Source organism: Lineus longissimus, chromosome 14, assembly GCF_910592395.1.
Source record: "Lineus longissimus chromosome 14, tnLinLong1.2, whole genome shotgun sequence".
Taxonomy (NCBI): Eukaryota; Metazoa; Nemertea; class Pilidiophora; order Heteronemertea; family Lineidae; genus Lineus; species Lineus longissimus.
The window spans coordinates 599694-615550 of record NC_088321.1 but is presented as its reverse complement, the minus strand read 5'-3'; the positions used below and the strand labels follow the sequence as shown (position 1 = coordinate 615550).

Below are 15857 nucleotides of genomic sequence, written 5' to 3'. Positions count from 1 at the left end.
TAGGCCTACCTATGAGATTGCCTATGCAATCTTACTCTACATCTCAATTGTCTTCGCACAAATATTGATACATTAATGAGTTTACGGGTCCAAATAATGGCTGTTCGTTTGTAAGGGTGCACCCCCTCTACATAAGATGAATAGTTTGGGTTCAAAGTTATTCAAATACTTCTTGATTTACTTTATAGTATGACCCACCTGTATTAACAATGTAGAGGTTCACTTGCCAACTGCAGAGTTATGATTCAGCTATCAAAATGCAAGGTATGATGCAAATTTCTCTTGTATTTGTGATTTTGCTTCAGAACAGTGTTGCAAGATCAAGGGAGTGTGTTCTTAAGAAGGCACAGCCATGTTGTCCTCCTTTTTTATTTCTGTGGCCTAAATGATATCATCTTATACATACATCAGATCTTTTGTTTTGATCTTGACCTGACAAGGTCAGACAAATACTGGTACAAGGTATTAATCACGATTGATCTTTACCAGGCCTAAACTCAAGCCTATATACGCTGTTCATTCCAACCTAGAAATTGAAGTCTAGATAATGCAAATACAATTGAGCCTCTCTATTAAGGACAACCTCGGAACTGACAAGGACTGTCCTTACCAGAGAGGTGTCCTGATTAGAGAGTTAGGCGGTGCTGGTTTTCGCTTGTGAATGTGTCAAAACAGATCTCACAATGGCAAAAACAACGTCTATTTGAGTTTTTCATCATATTCCATTCAAATCCTGGTGTTCAACTTGGTTAGCCACAGTCGCTCCAGACACCGGTTTGATAATCGTGATTGAGGGTTCTTTGCTTGTGGTGGTCACACACATGTATACTGCGAAACCACTCAGGAGCTGTCCAGACTTTCCAGAAGCAGGTCAAACAGCTAAAGATACAAAACAGGACAATAATCTTTTCGAAAATCTTTTATTTCCACAAAACAACATCAACTGGTGCCATAAACATGAGGAGAAAGTGAGATGTCCACTCCAAAAAGAATGGACAAATATTTGACATTTTGTGATTTTGACGTCAGTTCATAGCTGTTTCACTGGAGAAAATACCGCTTATCGAAAGCTTTCCAACCATTGGTTTTAATGTCTGTTACCACCACTATGCAACACTAAGGCGCCATCAGTCCTATCAAAAGAGTCAACATGAATGTCTTTCCAAACTCATCACATGATAACTCTGCTATGATTTTGTTATAATGTCCTTGGCCGACCACCGCCTGTCCTTCTTAACTTGGATCTGCGGTATATCAGGGAGATTCCCGAGCTCGTCCAATTCCCAATAGACGATTTTTGTCGAAACTGGGACGGTCTCGATTCCATTCACCTGGGAAAATGGAAAGAATGATATAAAGGTGATGCTTACGCTAACTATTGGTAAAGCTGAACTTGTCAAAGTCCTCGAACCAAACATAGCTTACCGTCACTCCGACTGTAAAGTCCTCTCCGCTGACATCGTGTGAAATATCTTCCTCTGGCATTGTGATACAATCATCTGGTACTTCTATTCCCTGAGGAGAAAAACAAGGTCAAAATAAAACTCATTATTTCATTGGACAAAGTGGCACTTATTCTTTGTCAAATTTCAAAAGGCAAGTTTTGAGTTGTTTTCAAATCTAATTTGCTCCGAGTGGTCATCCCCAATTTAGAAAACGTGCATTCTGGTATATCAGAGATGCTCCGTCTGTAGCAAGAGAGTGTAGTGTAGCCAAAAACTTGAGAAGTTTGATGGGCAACCTTGTGGTATTATGAAGTTTTGCTGAATAGCCCTGCTCCTGGGATGAGGATATCACTCCCTCATGAACCTACCTAACATATTGGCAAACATATTTCAACTTACCATTTTTCTAAATGCGACACGGACATGAGTCTTGGTCAGGCTCCAATCTGCATTCCGATTCATTGGAATAACCAGTTCCATATCTCGTAACGCTCGAATTGTCTGAAAAACATGTTAGATATTAGCATTATATCTGGTACGCGTTGATCAAGACTAATTTCTACCTTCTTGTACTCAGTCAGCGTTCACTCTGCACTTGATGGTGTTATTCTCAGGGGAGTTCTTCCTGCCCTTGCAAAGACGACAGGTACAAGGAGCATTGATTGATGTCTCATTTTTGAAGGCCAAGCAATTTAGGGATGAGTGTCTTGCTCAAGGACACAAGGCGAAACATCCTCTTCCACATTACAAAGGCCCTTACCCCCATCGCATAAGCCGTGTGTCTTGGCCCAGTGTCTCCTCTCTCTTTTTTTATTCGCTCGTATTTTTCGAGATTTTCTGGCGACGGATAGACGGCCACTTTTGATGGGAGCAGCCAAGTTCTCGCGATATTTGCTCGCACGTCAATGACGTCACCTTCTGCGCCAAAACCTGAAAAGGGTCAATTACAGACCAATTTGATAGTTCGTAAATTTTGAAAAAATTAAAACATGAAAAATGTCAGCAAACCTGTATGCATGATGACTGCATTACGGCATTGTGTATAACTGCATTTCTATTTTCCTGGACCACCAGTAATTACGAACAGCGTACCCCTTTAATGATTAAAATACCTACCTTCCACATTGTCGGCCAGGATCACGCGGACATCTGGGTGTTTTGCCTGCGCCCGGTTCTCCACAACTTCATAAATAAAATTCCTCGTCTTCAATCTGGCAAATTCGTCACCGTTTCCTAATTTAGCGGGCCATTTTCTTTTTACGACAACTGTAGTCTGAAATAATCAATTATCTATTACACTCAATCGAAGAGACACACAGATTGATTCCCACTGGTCAGGAACTGGGTCACTGGGTACATGAATGATCACATGTATTCAATGTTATTTTAATTACTTTAACCCAAGCTTGAACCTGGTGCATGGTGCATCGGAAGGCTGTGATATACGCATGGCATGGCCCAAATCATCATATTCTTACCCTGTTTGGCTGCTCAGACAAAACCTTTGCGCATCCCTTGGCAAGAGAGCGACTCAGATGACTCAGTCTTTTACTAAACATGGCTGAAATGAAAGAAATTACAAATTGATACGGAATGCATCTTTTTCAATCGTTAAGACTTGTAAGATCAGTTCAAAGGGTCCTCAGTGACAGGAATATATAACAAAAAGGGTAGGCCTACTGGTAACTGAGTAAAGCAAGGAAGGAGTGATCGTGGGACATTGTAGGAGGCCTATGATACTGGCCCCTATGCGTTTTCTGGGCATTGCTTCAGAGGATTTCTGAGTGCTCCGTAGGTTGAATTACCCAGCTGACAGCCACCCAGATGCTGATGTGCCGTGTCGTGACGGCGTGATGTGCCGCTCGGCTGACAGAACCAAGTCCAATATACAACAAAAATTACAAGGGAAGGCTAGGATCATTGTCGCCATCGACATGAATCGCCACATCATTCAAGTTCGTCAACCATCTTATCTTTTCTTTTGCAGTACTGACGACATTACCGAATTCTTGATCCCAAGGAATGAATAAATCAAAATAAAGCGCAAAGTATGGTGTCAGAAGCATATAAATTACCCAAAAATGTAAAATCTTTGAAACTAAAACTGATTTTTTGACAATTACAACCCAAACCATGTCCAGTCTGAACCAGTCTCCTCCATTCACTCAATACAGAGACTGGTACTCACGGCATTTCACTCGTCATGAACTAGATTAGGGGGCGTCGGCTTCCGGTTTTGGTGAAGTGTTTCTCAGAAAGATGGACAACCTCGATCCAAGGAATACCAGGATGCGTGGTATTGACAACGTATTCACTGTGCAGGCACGGCTTGCCTCGGGTAAATCAGCGAGGCCTCCCCGACCCTCCACTACGCGGCGGATAGGATCGAGGTTACCTGGACTAGCCTGAAGCATTCTCCAAGCGTCGACAAAGGTGATCATTGTTGCCAATCACACTCGACCTACTGACTGTGCGACAATTTCGGCGGGTGCATGTAAATTGGACATTTGGCCCGGCACCCGGGAAGGTCATGAGTTTTTTTAAATTGCGGATTTCAAAATTCATACATGATGAAAACGACACAATTTGCATGAGTTTTCTGATAGCTGGTATCTATCTGAATGATATCAGATAACATTCAATCAGTTTTTGTGGATTTATGTCGAACCAATCGCTGGAAAAAGACATTTGTCAAATTGTCTTGGGATTCCAGATTTTATGATCACCCCAGGAAGACATGGTTTGGGTTAATCTTACAAATTGTTCCACCCATCGATTTACAACTTTTTGCCCAAAAAGTCCTAATAATAACAAGATATCTAAATATTTTAGATGAACTATCAAATAATATTGTGTGTGAGAGATTGGTACAACGAACTACCAAATATGGTGTTCTGAATTATAGTCTGAAGCTTGCAAATTGGATTTCTTCAAGTAATTTTGTGTCAGATTCGTTGGTCTTTGCAGTTTTGTCTGTCGCTGCGGCTCCTCCTACCCTGAGACTGTTGTGAGATTGCATGGACTGTCTGTGAACTGGTGAGCTGACGTTTGGAACAAAAGAAACAGCGGCAACGTTTTGAAGTGTGTGATCATCCGAACAGGAAAGAAACAAAATGGTATGTGATCCGTATGTGATTGTGCATTTATTTGCGGAGGACCTACGTCGCGTCGGTCATAGTCAGATCATGACTCTGTCCATTATCTATTCTGTGTGGTCTTGAAGACGCCATGTATGCTGTTATCTGACCATCTTATTTGCCTTTTGATGTTCAATCAAGAACTCTCCAGAAAACTATGTAAAAACGCTATCAGGATGAGGATGAGCCCTCCACTTCAATAATGATGAGAAAGGGATTTATACCATCATGAACATGTGTCCAGGCCAAGCGGTCCAGGGAGGGACCCCGGACAGATGTTCCAACTATGTGACCAGCAGTAGCTGCAATCTGACATATCTTATCTTGCAGTCACTACAGCTTTGGTACAAACATTCTAGAAAATGAGTTGTGTTCATTGTCAATGTCATTCTTCTCATTTCAGAAATTCCGCTTTTGTGGGGAGTTGGATTGCCCCGACTGGGTGTTGGCAGAAATAGCAACTCTGGCAAAGATTGTAAGTAAGAAATAATATTTCTTTACTTTTCCTTCAGCATGATCTGTAGCCAGGTGATTTATCTATTTTTGGTGGGTTTTGTTGTCCTGACATTTCCCTCGAGGTTCTCCATTCAATTCCAAGTCAGTGTCTTTGAGAGCACATCTACCAATCCTGGTCTCGACAGAGGATTCAGAAAAATGTAGATAAAACTAAGATTGGGTTTAGACATTTTGACTCTAAAGCTGTTGTAAATATTCGACTATTTCATTCAGACCTCCATCAAGATGAAGCTTCTCTGTGCCCAGGTGATGAAGGATTTGCTGGGAGGGAAAATGGATTACGAGAAAGTCCACAAGTTGACGGCAGATGCGAAGTTTGGTAAGTAATGACATTTTAACCCTTCAAACCACTTATAATGCTTGCACTGTTCGTCGTAGACAGCCCTTGATACCGAGAGAGGAGGTTGAGTAAAATGACATCAAACAGTTGTGCCGTAGCTCGGTTGAATTCTCTGCTTACATGTCACTATTGCTGATGATGAAATCTGTCTGGTCTTCTTCAGAATCCGGTGACATAAAAGCCAGTGTAGCTGCCCTGAATTTCATCTTGAGTAACGCGGCCAAATATAGCGTGAGTGGCGACGTATTGTCAAATGAACTCCAACAGCTTGGTTTGCCAAAAGGTACAATCATCTTCTTCTTCTTCTTCTTCTTGTATAAGTGGTAGCTTGAGCGAGAAGCAGCTTTGAACCAGTGGCTCAGATCCGGCTTGCGGTCAAGAGGTCCCTGGTTCAAACCTCACTAACAGTTGGCGTGAGACTAGCAAATGGGTCAGAAGTGCAGTGTACTGTAAAGCGGTAAGCACTTCACAGCTAAAATACTGAAATCCCTGGAGATGTTGAAATTGCAATCTTTCTGGCCTACCCTGTATCATGGATTGTATGTTGTTGTTTTCTAGAACATTCCACTGCTCTGTGTAAGTCATACGGCGATAATCAGAGGTCACTTCAGGAAGAATTACGCAGAAAAAGCCTGAGATGTAAGTAGTCCATCTTCTCCTTCGTGCTGTTTAGGTTTCCATTGTGGCTGTACGACAGAACCAGGCCTATGTCTCTAGTAACCTGTCGTCTCTTGTTCCTCCCCTGATTCCCAGAGCTTTGTCTCCACTGATGTACCGTATGGCCATGTGGCCAGTCTCTCAGTGTCCCAGAGTGGACAGTTCTGGGGTTCATGCTCTGGTCCCATGTTCATCCTCTTAAGGTGGGCTTAGAGTCGGCAGTGGCCTGTCCTAAGACGAAAGGTGGTGGTTGCCCTCTTCTATCAATGTGGCCAGTCTCTCGTTGTCCCAGAGTGGATAGTTCTTGACCACATGTTCTGGTGTCTGATCTGATGTGATGCACTGGCCCCAGGTTCCGGACTCAGCCATGTTCATCCTCTTGAAATGGGCTTTAAGTCTGCAGTGGCTAGTCCAAAGATGAAAGATGGCGGTCATCTCTCACCTGTCCATGTCTAGGAGAGTGTAGCTACAGAATACAATCTGATATTTTGACTTCTGATACACTGGGTGGTACTCTTCCGGTCATTAGCTTGCCAAAAATTTATCTTTTGAATTTGCTTTGAGATTTGGTATTACATGTATTGATTTTCTTCATATTTCTACCTTCAGTGTCCCATTTTGAGTCCATCGAATGGAGAGTTGATTACATCATAGGGTCCAGTGAATTAAAGGTACAGTTGTTATGACATTTTTGTTATCAATTTTTTTTCTTCTTCGAAACTTCCTAATCTGATTTTAAGTGAATAGATCTGAGTCTGTTGACAATTCAAATTGTTTTCTCCAGGAAGTGAACGAGCCCAGCATACAACTTCTTTTGAAAAAGAGAAATCCGGACACAGACTCCATCGAGAAGGTCACGTTCACGCTATCCGAGGATAAATTCCGCGTGTTTTTGAGTGGTGAGTTGGGCCTACTTTACCTCAGTAAATGAGAATCTTCCTAACCTCATATTCCTCTCCTCCTTATTCTGAAAACAGAAGGAGAAGCCCGGTCTGACCTCGATGACACTTCATATGGCCTGTTCAGAGGTAGTAACTCTTGGGTTTGTAACATAAATTGCTTTCATTCTTTCTTTCAGATTTAAAACAAGCGAAAGGCATCATGGACGGATTAGCTTGAACGATGGAAAATAAGTCTTGCCTAAGTCTAGGATTTATTTAAACGTGAACATTGCAATGTTTTGTGTGGGAATATAGAATATTAAAGGTTTTGTGCCTCTAGATAATGAATGTAGTTTACAGAATTCTGTGAAGGTGGCGCTGCAGATATACCCCCTTGAACTGATAGATTGATAGACAGTGTTTACTGTACAGTGGAACCTCCCATAGCGGACACCTCCCTATTAAGGACAACCATCTCTATAGGGCGCTAGTGTTGGTCCGAACACATTGGTTGTTTTCATACAATTTAACCTCTCTAATCGGGACACCTCTCCATTGAGGACAGCACTTGTCAGTCCCGAGGGCATCCGTAATAGAGAGGTTCTACTGTCCTGTGGTAAACTCTGTTAGTGCTGAGCCGGCATTTTCTTGAGACACTCCTCAATGCATTCCAAAAGAGACCGTATTCTTTTGTATAGACTGGTGCTGTTAACTTAATACTGTGTGGAGGCAAGAGTTAGGTTTATCATATTTGTAAATAATAAAACTGTACTAGTAGAATAGTGGATTGTTTTGCTGTGTGTCTAAAAACCTTTAACAAAATTGCAATAGTCTGTCTGTTTGGTCAGACAGAGATTGGTTGTGACAATGACTCCATGTGAGGCTCAACATACCATTTTCTGAGACATCCTGTAAAGCAGGGCAGATTGCAAAAGTCTGTCCATTTGGTCAGACAGAGATATTTTGTGACCATGTCTTCACAGAGATCCTTTTCTGTGACATCCTGTAAAGAAAGGAAGATTGCAGACAGAGATATGTTGTGACCACGTCTTCATGCCCTTGTTGCCTTAAAGACTTGTTTCTGAGACATCCTGTACTTTCTTGCCAACTTGGTATACAACACCCCAACCCTTACTTAGGTGCAGATGGATAGACAACCGACCGGACCTGCTTCACACATGTCAAACCTGGGGACTATGAGAGCAGTCACAACCAGACGGCATCGGACCTGCTTGTCCTGACCATGGAGGTATTATTAAGACTCTTAATAATACCTCCATGTCCTGACACTGAGCCGCATCTGTAGAAGAGCAGTCACTATCAGGACCAATAATTGCACTTGGACTGTGACGCTCGAGACAGTCACAAGGCATTGACCACCAGGCCTGATGGGGTTAATATCGCCATAAAGTTAAATACTCCCCCCCAAAAAAAAAATATTCCCACGGTCTGAGCCAAACGGGCTGCAAGGGTTAGTAAACAACCTTGTACCCAGGGTCAAAAAGTGAAAATTGCACTGTGTAATAACATATATATCAAGAAATTTTAAACTTTTTCCTAGGAACAAGGTTTCCATTAACCCTCTCATCCCATTTGGCTCTGACCGTGGGAATATAATTTTTAAACAAAATTTCTGCCATATGAAATGGATATGTCTTTTTTTCTCAAAATTAACCCCCTCTGTGTGGAATCGTTGCCTATCAATTGTACTTTAAAAGTACGTTCCTTTTTGCACATCTTTGGAGCACAGAAGCAAATGGAGGAAGACTGTCCTGGTTCTAAGGAGGAGGATGCTCTCCCTATTCAGGGTGTCTCACAAGAGGTTGTCCTACACCAAAGACAAGATGTGCTTGTTGAAGAACTCCCTTTTATTAAAGGGTGTCTCAAAAGTACAAGGACAATGTGTCCTTGATAAAGAACTATTCAGGGCGTCTTAAAAGACAGCAGGCTGTCCTCCAACAAGGACATGATGTACTGGGTGAAGAACTCCCTATTCAGGGTGTCTCAAAAGAAGTTAGACTGTGCAACAAGGTCAAGATGTACCAGATAACGAAGTCCCTATTCAGGGTGTCTCAAAAATGGGCAAGATGTATTGGATATCCGTGATTAGAAGAATACTCTTCTATTCGGGATGTCTCAAAAGACAGTAGGCTGTCCACCGACAAGGACAGATGTGCTTGATGAAGAGCTCCTTGTTCAGGGTATCTCAAAAGAATGTAGGTTTTCCTCCCACATCAGGTCTGGGGGCCCTCCCACAGAAAAGTTTTTGAGATTTAAGTGCCTTAGATGCGTTTTCCTCATATCTGACAACAACGGGTTTCGTTTGCCTGAAACAAATGATCGTTTTCTAACACGGGTTTTTTTATATTTTTTGTACCGACAGAAACAAAGCGCGCTATTTCTTGAATCTGAAACTCAATTTAAATAATGGAAAGTAACAAAAACTTAAGACATTCTGCAACTTTCGTTTTTCTGCCATGATACTGCGATATCTACCTGAGCGAGCGGAGACGCTGGGGCGGAGCATTTCGGTGGCGGGAATAGTCGGAGCACGTAGACGCAAACCTATAACCAGTCCCACAGTGGTGCTTGCAGGGCGTGGTAGTAACTACACGGAAGGTATACTGGGGGTTACCCTGTTGACTATAAATAATTGCTCATTTGAACGATGCGGCGAACGTATTTGGAGACCAAAAAAATGTTTGATGACCAAAATTTTGGGTTGCGCCCCCCCCTTTGATGCGCGCCTGCCCTCGGAAACATGCCAGTGCGTAAGGAGAAGTCGTGTTGTAGGCCCTGTTTGCAAGAGGATGAAAGTGGGACACGGATTCGCCAAGGTGAAATGGTACACGATCAGCTTTTAAGGCGGTCACATTACCCCAAACCAATCAGGTCAATGAAAAGTGATTGCGACATCATTCAATCGTGCCGTCACACCCTGGTCAACTGGTTACCAAACCATGTTCGTTACAAGCAGAAACCCGGGTCACTCCCTGATTGGTCAATGCCATGGTGGGAGGCCACGTGATGTGACGTCAGTCTGAGGCCATTCCTCTCGAGCTTGCCAAGGTGGTCGGAAGCTAATCTCGATTTTCTTCTAAATTTCGCATGGAATTACAGATATTCTGGTAAGTTCAATGAAAGACATTCTATTTTGTTAGAGTAAAGTGAAGAGAGCATCAATCTTCATTTCCCTTGATTAATTTATGGCAAAATGTCCTCCAAACTATTGCAGCCTATACCTCCCGCCATGAAGATTGAGGCCATTTTATTTTCTTGGACAACACGTGCTGTCCAGAACTTCGTCGGTATTTTCCCTCCCTCAATGGTCGAACTCAATGATAGCTTGTGTGCCGAATGTATTTTGCAACATGCTGCACTTTGGAGATTTTGTCCAAGAAAAAAAAAGTCGGTCCCACTGCCTCGCGGGGCCACAAGATATTAGGGAGTTTTCGAAAATCCCCAAAACGCGCACACGAACGCCTATCCCAATTGTTCGATCTCCCGATTTCGATGTCGAACAATGGGATAGGCGTTCGCGTGGTCGTTTCGGGATATTTGCGAAAACTCCCTAATTTATCCACGTTAACCCGGTGTAAAAGAAATGCAAGTCCCTCCGGAACCTAAGTCCGGTCCTTTTGTGAAAGTGATTAGAGTCGCCGAGTTCCTTTGTTGACGACTATGTAGCTAACCCGAACCAAACAATTAACCACATTCGTTGACAATACACAGCTATTGTATGGGGTCCTGCATTCCTAGGACGTCCATTCCTTTTACATTGGTCTCCAAACCATCAAGATCATCAGTAATGTTGGTTTGACTCTGCCAGCTGGTTATTTACCAGAACAATCAACATAACCCACAAGCTCGCACCCAGGTGGAAGGTGAATGGAAAAGAACAGTGGTTGGTATGATAGAATTATGTCATCGGCCTGTAAACGAGATCCATTGTTGATGTGGCCTCGCGAACAGGACATGGGGGGCCATTAGTCCATAACAAGTATTGTACATTTCATTAAGCTTCCACCTGAGGGCGAGCTTGTGGGTAATTGTTGATTCATGTATTCTGGTGATATGTTGGTTTGACTCTGACAGCTTGTTATCTGGCGCACCTATAACGCTTCTGAATCTGACTCAAGTTATTTGACGCTATACCAGCTGGTTATGTGCTAAAGTTGGTCAGACTCTACCAGTTCTGTTAGTTTTACTCTGCTGGTTATCTACTACCCTTACTCTGCTTCCAACAGTGCCACTGTTTGTCGCGCTCCAGTCATTTTGACTCGACCAGTGGGTTATATGCTAAAGTTGGTTTAAATCAGTTATGTTGGTTTGAATATGCCAGCTGGTTATCTACCATACTTACTTTCAATTTGTTCATGATATTTTGAAGCATTTAAAAATGACTCTGAAGCAACTATGGATATTCCAGCTGGCAGAGGGAGAATTACAAGTAATTTCAAATTGAATGAATCTCAACAAAATTTTGTGTACAACTTTCTTGCAGTAACACAAATATATCCTGCAAATTTCACCTCAAAATCCCAAGTTGTTCATGATGTTTTGATGTATTTGCAAACCTGAAGACCCTGGAGTCACTATGGATATTCCAGCTGGCAGAGGGAAAATTACAAGTAATTTCATATTGATTAAATCTCAACAAAATTTTGTGTACAACTTTCTGACAGTAACACAAATATATCCTGCAAATTTCACCTCAAAATCCCAAGTTGTTCATGATGTTTTGATGTATTTGCAAACCTGAAGACCCTGGAGTCACTATGGATATTCCAGCTGGCAGAGGGAAAATTACAAGTAATTTCATATTGATTAAATCTCAACAAAATTTTGTGTACAACTTTCTGACAGTAACACAAATATATCCTGCAAATTTCAACTCAAAATCCCAAGTCATTCATGATATTTTGATGTATTTCCAAACCTGATGACCCTAAAGTAACTATGGATATTCCAGCTGGCAGAGGGAAAATTACAAATAATTTCAAACTGATTGAATCTCAACAAAATTTTGTGTACAGCTTTCTGACAGTAACACAAATATATCTTGCAAATTCCAGCTCAGAATTTCAAGTTGTTCATAATATTTTGAAGTATTTAAAAAATGACCCTAAAGCCACATTAACACAAATATATCTTGCAAATTTCAGCTCAAAATCATAAGTCGTTCATGATATTTTGATGTATTTGAAAACCTGAAGACCCTAGAGTCACTATGGATATTCCAGCTGGCAGAGGGAAAATTACAAGTAATTTCAAATTGATTGAATATCAACAAAATTTTGTGTACAACTTCCTGTCAGTAACACAAATATATCCTGCAAATTTCGCAAGTTGTACACAAAATTTAGTTGAGTTTCAATCATTTTGAAATTACTTGTAATTTTCCCTCTGCCAGCTGGAATATCCATAGTGACCCTGGAGTCTTCAGGTTTGGAAATACATCAAAATATCATGAACGACTTGGGATTTTGAGTTGAAATTTGCAGGATATATTTGTGTTACTGTCAGGAAGTTGCACACATAATTTTGTTGAGATTCAATCAGTTTGAAATTATTTGTAATTTTCCCTCTGCCAGCTGGAATATCCATAGTGACTCTGGGGTCTTCAGGTTTGGAAATACATCAAAATATCATGAACGACTTGGGATTTTGAGTTGAAATTTGCAGGATATATTTGTGTTACTGTCAGGAAAGTGCACACAAAATTTTGTGGAGATTCAATCAATTTGAAATTACTTGTAATTTTCCCTCTGCCAGCTGGAATATCCATAGTGACTCCAGGGTCTTCAGGTTTGCAAATACATCAAAATATCATGAATGACTTGGGATTTTGAGTTGAAATTTGCAGGATATATTTGTGTTACTGTCAGAAAAGTGCACACAAAATTTTGTGGAGATTCAATCAATTTGAAATTACTTGTAATTTTCCCTCTGCCAGCTGGAATATCCATAGTGGCTTCATGTTGTAGCTCCCAACTTGGTGTGGTTGCAAGGTCGGAATGTTAAGAAGGATGGAAGAAATATATTAGCCATCGGATCTACCCTGACCCTCCCGTGATACGAATAAAATCTCTGTTCTGTTGCAGGATGAGTTGGTTTTGGGAGGTCTTGGTCGCTGATAACGAAGAATATTGAGAACAAAGATTGGTCTTCTCATATTTTGAAACCTTTTTCGATTTTTATCATTTTAGCTTTGGCCACATAACTTTCCTTGATCTATGATATGAGATGACGGTCGAGGTGTCCATGGTGGTAAGAGATGACAGCCGGTGGTCCATGATGCTAGGAGTTGAAAGGTTCTGTCCAGAAATCCCTCGGTGATCTCAATCCTAGCTAGGTGATGGACCATAAATCAGCAGTCTGACCAACAATGTTCAATACAAGGCCACAATTCCATAATTGCACGGTGAGTAAACATTTAAAGTTGCAAATATAAAGCAATTTGCATTGGCGGCTTCGCACATCGTATTGCCTGCAAACGTTAGAAAATTGGTGCGAGGATAGAAACCCCATCAAAGGATTAATTCAATTGCAAGGCAGACATTGCTGCCCTGAAGGTCGTGATGGCACTTAGCCGAATTCATAGCAAGTGTAGATATTTGATGATTAATCAAAACATAGTGACCTATCATGGGATAGAAATCGCCAGGTTGCCAGCTTCATGCGACACTGTCGGAAACACTGACAGTGTCTGTGTTTCATTGTGATGTCAACTTGCAAAATTCTCAAAATGGTTTTATCTTTATTTTCCAGGTGGGATGTCATACACACGAAGCGGCTGGACTCCACAGGGAATCAGATGATACAGCGGATACAATACTACACACGGTAAGTTGACTGGCGCAACTCTAAACTGGCTTTGATATCGGCAGAAACATGCCCACCACAATGACTGGTGGAAGAATACAAATGGATGTGACCTTATCACAATCAACATTACCCTCAAGCTCGCCCTCAGGTGGCAGCTCTATGAAATGTACAGCGCTTGGTATGGAATCATTGCTGTGGATGCCCTGGACACCAGGGCACATCAACAAAGGAACTCGTGTACAGGCAGATGGCAGAGTTCGATCACGCGTGGTGTTGCACATTTCGTAGAGCTTCCGCCTTGGTGCGAGCTTGTGAGTTATGTTGATTGTTATGGTCAAATCCGTGTGTTGTCGTCTTTGGTGATCTCACCACCTTGCGATTTTAATGACCCTCTTCCCAATGAGTGCGCTGATGAAAAAGCGGCTTCTGATGACGCAGCCGGAAACATCCTCATTTGAAAGCCTTCTCCTTCTCCACACATGATACCTTCTTTTTACTCCTCTGACTGTTACTGATGAAAAATGACCCTCTTTAGATAAAGCCAGCAGTAAATTAGAGGAAGTATTCATCTGAAGACTTGCCTGGCTATGACAAGCCAATGTAAGGCATTAAACTTGGCTTCTCTAATGCATTTTCCATTACCCTCATTGTAATGTCTGTCCATTGGAATAAGGGACTTTGACCATCTTTTTGTGGGAGCCATCTCAACTGCTCCCCACTTTGATCTGCCTTTGGCCACACCTTAGCTATTTAGGTCTTTCCAATCCTGGTCCCAAGGGCGGCTGTGCCCAACTCAGCCTCGATCGTATCAGAGTCTTATTTAGCTTGTTCGCGACCAAATCCTCCAACCCTGACAAGTTCCTTTGTTTTGTTGTTAATAAGTTTGCAAAATTCTCAAACTTCCTTAATTTTGTTTTCCAGGTGATATTACGTGCAGACCACGTGCAAATGACGTCATCAAGTCACGTGATCTATATGAGAGGACGACGTATCGGCAAAGGAGGGAACGATTATGGAAAATGTTCTCGCCAAACAACATGTGGAAAGTTTAAGGCAAGACCAATACTTTGTAAAACTGAATGTCAAACAATAGTTACACTTGTCAAAGTTTCAGCTGAAATTAGTTCAAATTGAGTTATATTAGCTTTATTTGACACTTAGTACTAAATTGACAAGAACAGGACAAGTGTAACTAGATACTAGAGAGGTTTCGCATTGCTGTGATTTACGTTTCAGTTCACGTTTTGAAAATTACAATCTGAAAGAACAGTTTTGTGGTGTAAGTCAAAGGCATGGCATGTTAGCCCCTTCTTTTTTGAGAAATCGCAAGAACATGCACGTGCGTCACAGACGTTTTGAATACGTAAACGTACGGGAAACGTAAGATTGCGAAACCTCTCTTTTTGCCCTGTTGCCCAATGCATGAACCTGACATGGTACCTGAACTTGGGAAATTCCGTTTGAGTGAATCGGAAAACCAGAAATAAGAAAGAACTTTGTCAGTAGAAATGTAATAATCTTTGGGTCTTTGCTTTATTACCAGAATACTCTACGTATCAGGTGGAAATTGTAAGAAATTGAGAAGAGTTTTATTGGTTATTTATGGGGCAATCTTTTAAGCTACATGTGATCAGGTTCATGCACAGGGCTACAGTGTTGGCCATTGGTGAAACAATTGTTCCATCACAGGTGTATCTTCATCAAGGTGAAAGTACATTTAGTCACTTGGGGAATTAGTCCTACCCTATTGTCCAATGAGTGTTCAGTTAGAGATGCAATGCCTTCATAATACGATTGTAAAAACAATGCAGACTATTTGAACATGGTCTCAGCTCAATCAGCCAATCATACGCCGTTTTTTACAGACTCTTGTGGAAGAAATATCAAGTTTAAAAGAACTGTCCATCCCAGCAAACTTGCTTGGCTCAAGCAGGCCACATTTATATATCATTTCACGAAAGTGTCCTGTTTAAAAACGGGCAAAAAATACTTTTGCGAAAAAAAAGTTAAAAAAAGGTTCAGTCTGGATTCGAACCATTGATCTCTTGCATTA

At 41.5% G+C, this 15857-nt stretch overlaps 2 protein-coding genes and 1 long non-coding RNA gene across 3 annotated transcripts in view; 2 read left to right on the top strand and 1 right to left on the bottom strand.

The window, feature by feature from the left end:
* Positions 1-898: 898 nt before the first annotated feature.
* LOC135498941 (large ribosomal subunit protein bL9m-like) lies at positions 899-3274 on the bottom strand. Its single transcript, XM_064789474.1, has 7 exons — positions 3251-3274; positions 2924-3006; positions 2562-2718; positions 2206-2375; positions 1845-1946; positions 1426-1515; positions 899-1331 (listed from the first exon to the last, which is right to left on the bottom strand). The coding sequence occupies exons 2-7, from the start codon at positions 3002-3004 to the stop codon at positions 1188-1190; spliced, it is 744 nt and encodes a 247-aa protein (XP_064645544.1). The 5' UTR covers positions 3005-3006; positions 3251-3274; the 3' UTR covers positions 899-1187.
* An 893-nt stretch (positions 3275-4167) lies between these two features.
* On the top strand, positions 4168-7758 carry LOC135498835 (COMM domain-containing protein 4-like). Its single transcript, XM_064789307.1, has 8 exons — positions 4168-4561; positions 4986-5057; positions 5312-5417; positions 5602-5721; positions 5997-6077; positions 6705-6766; positions 6880-6994; positions 7174-7758. Exons 1-8 carry the CDS (start codon positions 4559-4561, stop codon positions 7212-7214), a joined length of 600 nt encoding a protein of 199 aa, XP_064645377.1. The 5' UTR covers positions 4168-4558; the 3' UTR covers positions 7215-7758.
* A 2281-nt stretch (positions 7759-10039) lies between these two features.
* Positions 10040-15857, top strand: part of LOC135499093 (uncharacterized) — a 109852-nt gene continuing 104034 nt past the window's right edge. The window contains exons 1-3 of the long non-coding RNA XR_010449226.1: positions 10040-10104; positions 13186-13400; positions 13748-13822. This is a non-coding gene — a long non-coding RNA (uncharacterized LOC135499093). The remainder of the gene's footprint in view (positions 10105-13185; positions 13401-13747; positions 13823-15857) is intronic.